Here is a 10,064-nt window from a genome sequence, read left to right on the forward strand (position 1 = left end):
AGCACCCACCTAGCCTAGATTATCCTCTTGTGTTGGTAACCATTAGGTTTGTTGAGTGAATTTGATTGACCTTTTGGCCATAATTCGCCTCTGCAAAGTTTATTTCTCTTCCTACTTTGGTTGTGAGCTGCATAAACTGAAATTAGGATGAACAAAGGAGTCCAGGACTCAATGAAAATGGAAGCACTTAGTTTATCTATGTTTAGTGGAATAGCTCTTCTCTCCGCTTTTGTGTGCTGTGTTCTGTTTAGTCATTTAACTATTTGGCCTCTTATTCTTTCCTACTCTGTTTTTTGTTTTATGCATTCATTCCTCATTAATTCATTTTTTTGCAGGTTTGCAAAACTTCTGGAAACTTGATCTTGATTTGCATGTTTTGAATTCAATTTTAGGTTTTCAGTATCTCTTATCATTCAAAATTTTCAATCCCATTCAGTGCTTTATTTTTTGTTTTTCACATCAGGGGCTACTATAATGCAGTATGTAACAGGACAAGGATTGCTCTGGTAACGCACGTGGAAGAATGTGGAAGAATATACTTAAGAGCAATGCTAAGACTTTGGCCAATTCTGTTATTCATTTTGTATTGCTATCTATGAACTGCAAGATATTCAGTTGCCGCCACATTTGTTTTTATAATTGATTCAATTTTCTTACTACCTGCACAACAAACTATGGAGATCTTACTCCCAATTCTGCGTTATGGTCATAGAATCAAGTGGCAACACAAAACAGGTATCTCCCTCCCTCGGCTTCTCACCCCTATGCCCCTTGTGTTAAAAGTGCTAAAAAAGAATAAGATGATGGAGGATATTTAGAGGTTGATTAATGTTTTTCTTCCTCTTCTTCTTGTAGTCTTGAGCTATTCAGTCATATTCAGTTTTATTAGAGTTAACACACATAATCAGAGGTCTGTACCTTGTTTGGTTGATGTTTTTCTTCCTCTTCAGTAGGTCTTGAGCTATTCATTCATATTCAGTTCTGTCAGAGCTAAGACAGTCAGTTTCATCAGAGTAGCATCATGTGGATGATACCGGTTCACCCAAGTTCAACTGAAGACCGACAGCCCACTTTAGTTTACCTTGTTTAGCGCCTAAGCACATTTATCTCTGTATTTTACTTAAGTTAATTAATTTCTCCATTTGCTTGGAATCGTTCTAGTCTGTTCAAGGCGAACGAGGACTTGCTGAGTATTGAGAAGATGAACAGTAAACTCTAGGTAGTTGGTAGCGGTAGAAGTAGTTTTGCCGTCTCACCAGCAGTGCTTGTACTGAGATCTTGCTCCTGAATTCAGTCATCATACCATATTCTTGTGTTCATCTCTTCATCGTTCTTGACACTTGCAGCCTGGTTGGCCTTTGCTTTCTCTTTTGTCTTCATCGTCTTCCCTGCCGCGGTCTCTGATATGCCACAGGGTGAACTCCCGCATGATTCGTTTTTGTTTCTTTGCCGCCCAGTCACATGCAAGTCTCTGGTTATCTAACCTGTTTTCCTGGCGAGGGTGAGGCGGAGTCGTGTGGGAAGTGGGAACTGGGAAGATACGGGAATTGTATATGTTATCACTCAGTTTTATTCCGTTGCGTGTCAGTTGCTTTTCTGGTTGTAAATAGTTGCCTGTATCACTCAGTTTTTCCTTTTTGTGTTTAGCTATGACATGCCATTATGCTATTGGTCCAAAAAGTGATTGATTACTGCCAAAGAAATCACCCGGATGATGGGTAGACACTCCCAAGCCGGAAGATGCATTTGTGGATTCTGTACTTAGTGCTCAAGGGGAAGCTGCAGTATCGTTTGATGTAAAGACACTATTGTTTGAGAAGTATGTTACTCAGCCCAGGCATGTAGCTATTTAGAAAAGACTCAACTAAAGGTAATCTTATCTCACATGTAGCATATAGTCTTTATCATGCATACATGTGTGTTACACAGGCTCTGGTTTGTAAATGCTCTCCGAAGCGCCAGCGCCAGTCAGCAACCATATGGGCCGCTGGTGAGCCAAAATTTTCACCTACGCGGGGCCTGGGCCAGGACCAGGAGGGGGCCGTGGGCCCTCAAACGTTTGCTCAGTGCCAGAAGGGCCCTCTGCTGAGTGCAAAACGGTCGAAAACGAAATGAAGCCCACTTAGCACTTCCAGGCTTCCGGCAGACCAGAAGGGCCCGGTCCAACAAAAATGTTTCGTGACGCGGGATCTCCAGAAAGCAGCCCAACGGAACCTTGGACCACGCAACGGCGCAGGAAGTAGCCCACCAATCCCACCAAATTTTCTCATTCTCATCTCGCATAATCACATTCTTAGTCTGGTTTGAGGATACTTTAATTTGTTAGTAGTAGTAACAGAGTAGAGAGTAGAGACTACTCTGCAGCTCACGACTTGCACTGGTTAACTCATCTTATGTACTAGTCCAAATTCCAAATTATCTAACTTTGGGGAGAGTTCAGTATCTTCCTCTCAGCAAAAAAAAACCCCATAGAAGCCACTTTCAGTATCATGGCTTGCTATGACTACTTTATGATCTCATAGGATAACGTGTCTGTCGTGATGGTTTGTAATGTGAGTTGTGACTAGGGTCTCTATCGTGATGGTTTGTAATGTGAGTTGTGACTAGGGTCGCTGCTAGCCATGTATCCCTACAGTGTGAATTGAAAACCAGCCATTGCATCCATGCACAAAAAGAATTTGCGAGCGGCTGACAGAATGACTCTTGTGCCAGGGCAGGGCGGCGAGCCGGCGACCCTTGTGCCGATCCAATCATGCGGTAGAACGGAGCCAGGGCAAGGAGACTGCCGTGCTTGGTGACAGGCCTGATGACCGTCGAGCTTCGCGACCGGTGAAGAAGGGCTAGGCAGGAATCATGGCCACCGCCTATACCTGCCTGTCAAGCACCAAGAGGAGAGGGCCAAAATATGCAAGCAGCGCCAGCAAGTGGAAGCCCAGTCTGCCAAGAAAAAAAAGCCCAGCGAAAGCAGTTGAAGCCTTGTAGAAAGCCCACTACTCTGAGTAGTGACTAGTGAGCGTAGTACAGCAGGAGCCCACCAAAAAAAAATCTTCGATCGCAAAACGAGAGAGAGGAAGGGCGAAAAGGCTGCGGCGGCGGCCCACGAAAGTCTCCACCGAATCCTCTCCTCCCCGCACGGCAACGCGGGAGGCGGCGGCCACGGCCGCCTCTCGGACACGTCCTACGACGGATCATGCAAGGAGACGACGGCGCGACCGGGGATGGTAGCGATGGGTAGCATGCGCCGCCTACGCTATTGGTTGTTGCGGGATCCCCGCGGCTGAGGCACCGTCGGAGGGTGGTTTCAGGTTTGCTCCTTGCCTGTTCCGCCGTTTCTGCGAGCCCGATGGCCTATGGTGCTGTACTACTGTTCTTGGCCAAACTGTTGTTTGAACACTTCAGGATCCCAGAATTTCACCCCCATTTTTTGGTCATCTGCATCCTTGACAAGCCCGGTTTGATGCTGGACTGCTGGATGACCCATCTCCTGAGCCCAAGACCGCAGGTCACATCAATTTCCAACGCGTTAAGATGGTCGCAATCTGCAACTGGCATAATTTTCAACGCTTATGAGGTAAACTAAGCACATCTCTATGACTGCATCGTGATACATGTATACACCGATGAAATGAATGTTAGCCAACCATTCGTTTAACTTTGACATGATTCTCAAAATATGTTTTGTAAGGCTGATATGCTACTTTTTATAGTTTACACTAGTAACGACAGAGAAGTGGCTAACTTCTAAACTATTCTGGAACACTTGAACGCACTGGATTTCTTATGGTCTAGTCCAAATCAGCTTACTTTGGAGAGATTTCTGTGGCTTCCTTTTGGAAAAGCATATAAATCACTTTCGGTATCATGGCCTGTGCCGTGACTGAATGACCTCATATGAACACGTGACCATCGTGCTGGTTTTCTAAAGTGATCCTTTATTACAGTGACACGGAGTTTTATTCCATAACAATTCCAGCTGTCGGTTGAGCACAATGAAGTCTGCGATATTGTGGTTGAGTAGTGGTAGTCTGAAGATATAGTGATTTACATCAAAGAAAGTGGTATTGCAATGAATTCAGGTCCCAGTTGCTGCAGCCTGATTTTCAGAAAAGTAATCTGAAGGCATGCTCAGGAGAGGGACTTTTTTGACCATGAAACATAGCTAGTGACTGTCCTGTACTCGTGTCATCACCGTGCTCACATCACCTGAAACATGTAAGAATCCCGTCAGCATCTTCCCTCTTTTGCATTCCAAATATTGAGCTGGGAAAGTATACTGTATCATTCGGATTGTGAGTTCTCACAAAGCATATACTTCATTATCTTTACTGATCAGATTAACAAAAACTTGTGGGGACATTTTTTCCAACTACTTTTGACCAGAATTCAAAGATGGTTAAGATAGTCATAACTGTGTCTACATGAGTAATATGAGTGAAAGACTTGCCTAATGCCTGTGTTACTTTAGTCATAAAAGAATTAAGTTAATGAACATGCAACTAACGTCAATACAAACACAGCCAGTTATTTACACAAGGCATCAGGCTAACCCTTGCTTTCTACAATCAAAAGGCAGTCAAACTGAGAACAAATGATTAGTACAGGTAAACTTATGACAGCAACTTTGGACAGCTCATGAGTGGTACCTTTGCATACTGTTTTCAAAAGGTCATAGATTTGGCATCAAGTCTCACACCAACCGCATACAGCATGTATCACATTTCACTTGATATGTTGACATATATTGATTTCTGATAGTGATCAATAGGGTCTTGTTGTGAGAATGATGATCAACAGGGATTTGTTCTTTCTTGTTAGATCATTAACGCGTACATCTTGGTGTACTCACTCAAGTTCTTTAAGGTGCATAATGCTACCTGTCCTGTACTTTTTGAGCTTTGGCAACTTCTAATGCACGTGCCTTAAATGATCCAAGATAGTTCAGGTAAGAGCGGCTGCAGATATCTGTGTGGAAATGCAGCCTGGCAGTCCCTTTGGCTGAAATCAAGAACTCAATGAATATAAGTTATTTAACAGTATCAATGGAAGTATTGTATGCTGCTACTTATTTAGAATGATCATATTTACTTATATGGGTGGGTGATATTGTTACCATTTCCATCCCCAAGAACATCACATTACCACCCTAATTAATCTTATTATATTAGCAAAAGGCTCTCAAGTCTCAACTGTCAGTTGCATTAGGCTCCGAATATTTGTTCATTTATTTTGCTTGAAGCTTACCCCATGTTTTTCCATAAATTACTCACATGTCAGGATGAAATTTCATTCTATAAATTCTTTCTTTTAATTTGCATCACTAGTAAACTCATCTACTATCTCATTATTTTGTCTATTATGCAGCAGCATATATATGGAGTACAGTCTGGTTTTTCGAAATCATGTAGATGGGCAAAGCGAAATGTGGTAACCAAATCCGTTATTGAAGCTCTTCACTTTTTCACTCAAGAACAAAAGACCGTAATATATGCCACCGTTGTCTGCTTTCTTTCACAATAAGAGACATGAACAAGTGCAACCATGCATGTCACGTTGCATACACGTTAAATTTTGGAAGTCCAAAACGCGGTTACTAGAGTCAAGCCTGGATTTAAAATTCTGGAAACAATCACACACCACCTACTCCAGGTCCAGGTTCTCCTGTGTGCATATATGAGCTACAGGTCGCGCTTCTCTGCATCACTAGACAAGGAGAATAAAATTCATCATCTTCAGTTCACGCCAACCAAGGACTCAGCGCTGATTAATTGCCGGGAAATTTGTTGGGAGCTCTGCAATTTCAAGGTAATTTGCTGGAGCCAACGTGCATCCTCATCAAGAGGTCACCTCTCAATCAGTTTCAAGACGTTGCAAGAGGGCAGCCACCACGGCTAAGAGGGACAACTACATGGCCGGCTTCAGCGGCAGCTCTAATGGAACCCATAAAAGGCTGCTGCAGGATTGTAGTAGTTATGCCCAGGAGCATGCTAAGAAGTAAGTCTAAACCATAGCCCTATATATTAAATAAAGCTAGTTAAGCATGTGAACTATGACCAAAATTATGACCAACAGAAGGGAATAATTAGTTGTTATGGACTTTCAGTTGTTTTTTGTTACATTTGATTATCCTAGTTCTTGTTACCTGTGCTATTCAACTTCTTCTTATGGATATTTTCTCAAGTTATTAATGGTGCTTTCCTGAAGTAGGAGGGTCCGCATTAGCACAAGAACTGAGTACACATACGCACCATATCATGATGGATACCAGTGGAGAAAATACGGGCAAAAAATGATCCGTGGAAATACCTACCCGAGGTATGTGTACAAAATCATGCAATATTTTTTTAATCTTTTTAATCTTTCAGTTCCAAACTAGTTGAACTAACAGTTACAGAATCATGTGATATGTTGATCAAGCTGAAATCTGACAATTCATCACACAACTACTACCTAGGGCTTAGGTGAAATAGATCCGATCCATATACAATTCTAGATTTTCCAACTAGGTCACGCTCTTTGGGTGCGAGAAGAGCTTAAAAAGGGGTAGACATATAAGTGAAGATGGAATTCTTACCTAGATTAAATATGTCATATCCAAATACTGAAACACAATAGCTGTAAATAGTGGATGTTTCCCGTATTGGGTAAGTACTATACACGTGATCGATCTTGTTAATTTCAATGCTCTCCCATATAAGTAGATGTGAGTGATCTGGATTCCAGACTGGGTGGTTAGCTTATCTTCTCAAGCCTAGCTTTCTGGTCGCATAAATGTTGTTTAATGGCAAGTGTGTTGGGAAATAATAAGAAATCCAGTGCATGTATGGTTTATTAGGTTGATTGATGCCTGCCCCAGTAGCTGCCTGTTCCTATCAGGTTCTAGCGCTTACCTTTATGTTGTCGTGTAGCTAAAAGTCACATGCCATAATGGGAATTTTCAAGAAGTGGAATAAACCCAAGAGGAAAGAACTAAGCACCATATGTTGAGTCATCACACACACTACTTTTGTGCACTCATTGGGGGTTGTTTATTAGTAAAAAACACTAATAAGTTTCCTAATTAACATGCAGAATCATGGATGGCGTATCTAATTGCTCTCCTGATTGTTTTCGAGTAAACCAGATTTACCTTTTTTCGCAATGATTGGTGACATACTATTTCTAAGAAAAAGGATGATTGGTGATCTATTGTAGTATACTTGTGGATGAAACGTCCCACTGCATAGGTTTGCGTACTAATGTAAAATTTGAATATTATTTATTTTGAGAAAGAACATGAGCATACAAGTACGATGGATCCGCCACAGTATGGTTAGGCCTCACTACTAATCTATAAAACTTCTAGGCATAAGTAGTGAGGGGTGTCGATGGGAAAAAGTAAATTTTCTGCAACCATCATCTTGTAAAGAACATTTCACTCAGAAAATTTCAATTTGAGAATATCTGCTTTTGCCCTTGTGGGCCCTGCTATGAGGAGTGACTTATTTTTTCCCTCAAAATATTTTTTTTAAACGAACCAGGCAGGAGAGCTGCCGATTATATTAAAAAGAAGATAAAACCCAGACTGTGTAATCCAACAGGAAACAACAAGCGTCGTACGTGCTCGCACGGCACCAACACAACACTGCTCAACCACCACAATGCCACTCGAGCAAAACAACATGAGAACTGCACCACCAAGGCCAAGCCGCAAAGCACCACACCACTGTTCGCCGGTTGCCGAAATGGCCGCTACCATGTAGGGCCAATTGCCGCCGCAGCACCACGTTATCCTCAAAATAACTTGTCTAACACACTCTGCGGTCATTACCTTTATCCCTGTTGCTATATGCAACTTCTGCAAGGGCAACCAAGACTTGAAGATAGGGATCGAACATCATAAGTTCTTGGGAAGAATCAATTTTTTTTTAATGTGATGACTTCAGAATGTGCATGGGGCCAGTAATGTTTTTAGGGGACTACTAATTATAAAGGAAAACTTGATTGACCCTTGAGGAACTAGGTGAATCTAAATTACAAAGAAATATGCACCTAAATTCACCTTGATGAGGACTTGAACTAGGGTGATCTGGATGTACATCCACATCCTGAACCAAATGAGCTAGGCTCAGTTATAATTGAGTCCTAGGGCAATATGAGAAAACATATATGTCAATATATATCGCACTGCTGGTTGATGTTTTCTTGGGGACTTTGTTTTCTAAAACATTCCAAAATCTGCATTTCTGCCAAGAGTTAGAGAACCGTAAAAAACCATAGGAAAATGCATGGTGATATGAAGAACAACCTAAGTCATATCCACAAGATAATGCCAAACAAGGTACTAAGTAGAAATTGAATTCTCGAGAGCAATGCAAATTCTGGCAGTGAGGGGGAGCATTTCATATCTGGGGGCTAGCAAAAGGCCAAGAGATCAGGTTATCGATGCGACATTTTTCAGTAATTAGCATCAAAGATATATACAGATCAGCATATGTATATGAACAGTTTCTTGTAGTTCCTTTTTAAGAAAAACAATAGGGGGAATCCCATCGACTGTAGTAAATATTGATTCGTCATTTTTCTTTTGGAAATGAATAGGATTAGACTGAGCACTGGGCAGTATATATCCAACAACAATGAAAGGGATAATAACAGTACTGACTACCAAAATAGATGAAGTCCGAAAACAACCAACGCGGAGGCGGAGCCACAAACATCGTCAAATTTTACCATGTTACAGAATTTTCATTTGTCAAAATTATTGAGTTAGTACTTCAGGCAAATCAATATTTAATCAGGAGCTACCGCATCATTATTTTTGAAGCATTCATAAGAATATTATAGCATGTATGCCTTTCTCTTATATGTACTTAACTGCTTAACAATAAGTATCGATGAACTATGATGTTAGATCCTCTCTGGTGTTGATGCATGTGATATCCAGTACTTGCATTGGGGATGCTCCCCGCATTGGGGCATGATATCCAGAGCATGCGTGCATTAATTGGAATCCTCTTTTGGAGCTAAAAATTCATGTTGGCATAATTAAAAATTCCGAGCCAGGTGGACAACGCCAAGTGTTGTCATGTGTCAAGTTTTTGGCTTTCACATGCATGTTGGCGACCTCTTTTGTGAGCATTTTCCCTAGGACATGGAGAAGTAAGCCTTAAATAACTCTCAATGTTGTTTTACGCAGGTGCTACTATAGGTGTACATTCCATCAGGATCATGGCTGCCCAGCAACCAAGCATGTGGAGCAAACCAACTCCCAGGATCCGCCACTATTCCGAGTAATCTACACAAATGAGCACACATGCAGCAGTACCCATGTCTCAGACTACATGGCTTCATCTATACACATCCAGCAGATTGCCGATGCCTCTTTGAGAAAGGCAGAGACAGAAATACCTAGCTTGACCCACTGCGGTGCTGGCCATGGATTGATAAAAGAAGAGAAAGATGCCATTGTCTCCTCCTTGCTCACTGTCACCAATGGCTGTGATGTTGCAAAATCGGATGTTGGGCGTGCAGCTATGCAAGAGAACACACCTGCTCCAATGGCCAGAAACATCTATGAAGCCATCCCTTCCGTTTCACCTGTACAGCTAGCACCATCCGATGAACTGAAAATGGACTTCGTCGAACCACTGGAGTCCCACTGGTTCGAGCCATTGGATTTGGGTTGGTTCATATAATACACGCAGACTGGTTGATCTATCATATTTTACTAAAAATGTCCAGAATCATCCTTTGGTTTGCCTACTCTATGCAGAGTATATGTACTCACTGTGTTTACCAAAGTTTTTTTAAAATTTTTTTGGTGCAGCCATACAATTTTACCGATCTGGTACATATGCATTTTTGTGGAGTTGCATGTAATGTTATTAACAGTTTTGCACATTGTGCTGTGAAAAAGGCTACCAAAAAAGAAACCTAGCTAGTAAACTTTGCTTCTCCAATTAAAAAGAAACTGTGAATACCCAGTACAAGGTATTCAGGGAACTTTTTGGTTTTGTTGATGATTGGCCAACTCTGATTTTTAACTGTTGATTTTGACCAACTGGCTTTTTATGATAAGCTGAGGC

General features: G+C 41.6%; 1 protein-coding gene across 1 annotated transcript; it reads left to right on the forward strand.

The window, feature by feature from the left end:
• Positions 1-5,875: 5,875 nt before the first annotated feature.
• Positions 5,876-9,674, forward strand: LOC101768430 (probable WRKY transcription factor 29). The gene is made up of 3 exons (XM_004972176.2): positions 5,876-5,991; positions 6,205-6,312; positions 9,176-9,674. The coding sequence occupies exons 1-3, from the start codon at positions 5,906-5,908 to the stop codon at positions 9,672-9,674; spliced, it is 693 nt and encodes a 230-aa protein (XP_004972233.1). The 5' UTR covers positions 5,876-5,905.
• Positions 9,675-10,064: the final 390 nt, after the last annotated feature.

Source organism: Setaria italica, chromosome V (assembly GCF_000263155.2).
Source record: "Setaria italica strain Yugu1 chromosome V, Setaria_italica_v2.0, whole genome shotgun sequence".
NCBI lineage: Eukaryota > Viridiplantae > Streptophyta > Magnoliopsida > Poales > Poaceae > Setaria > Setaria italica.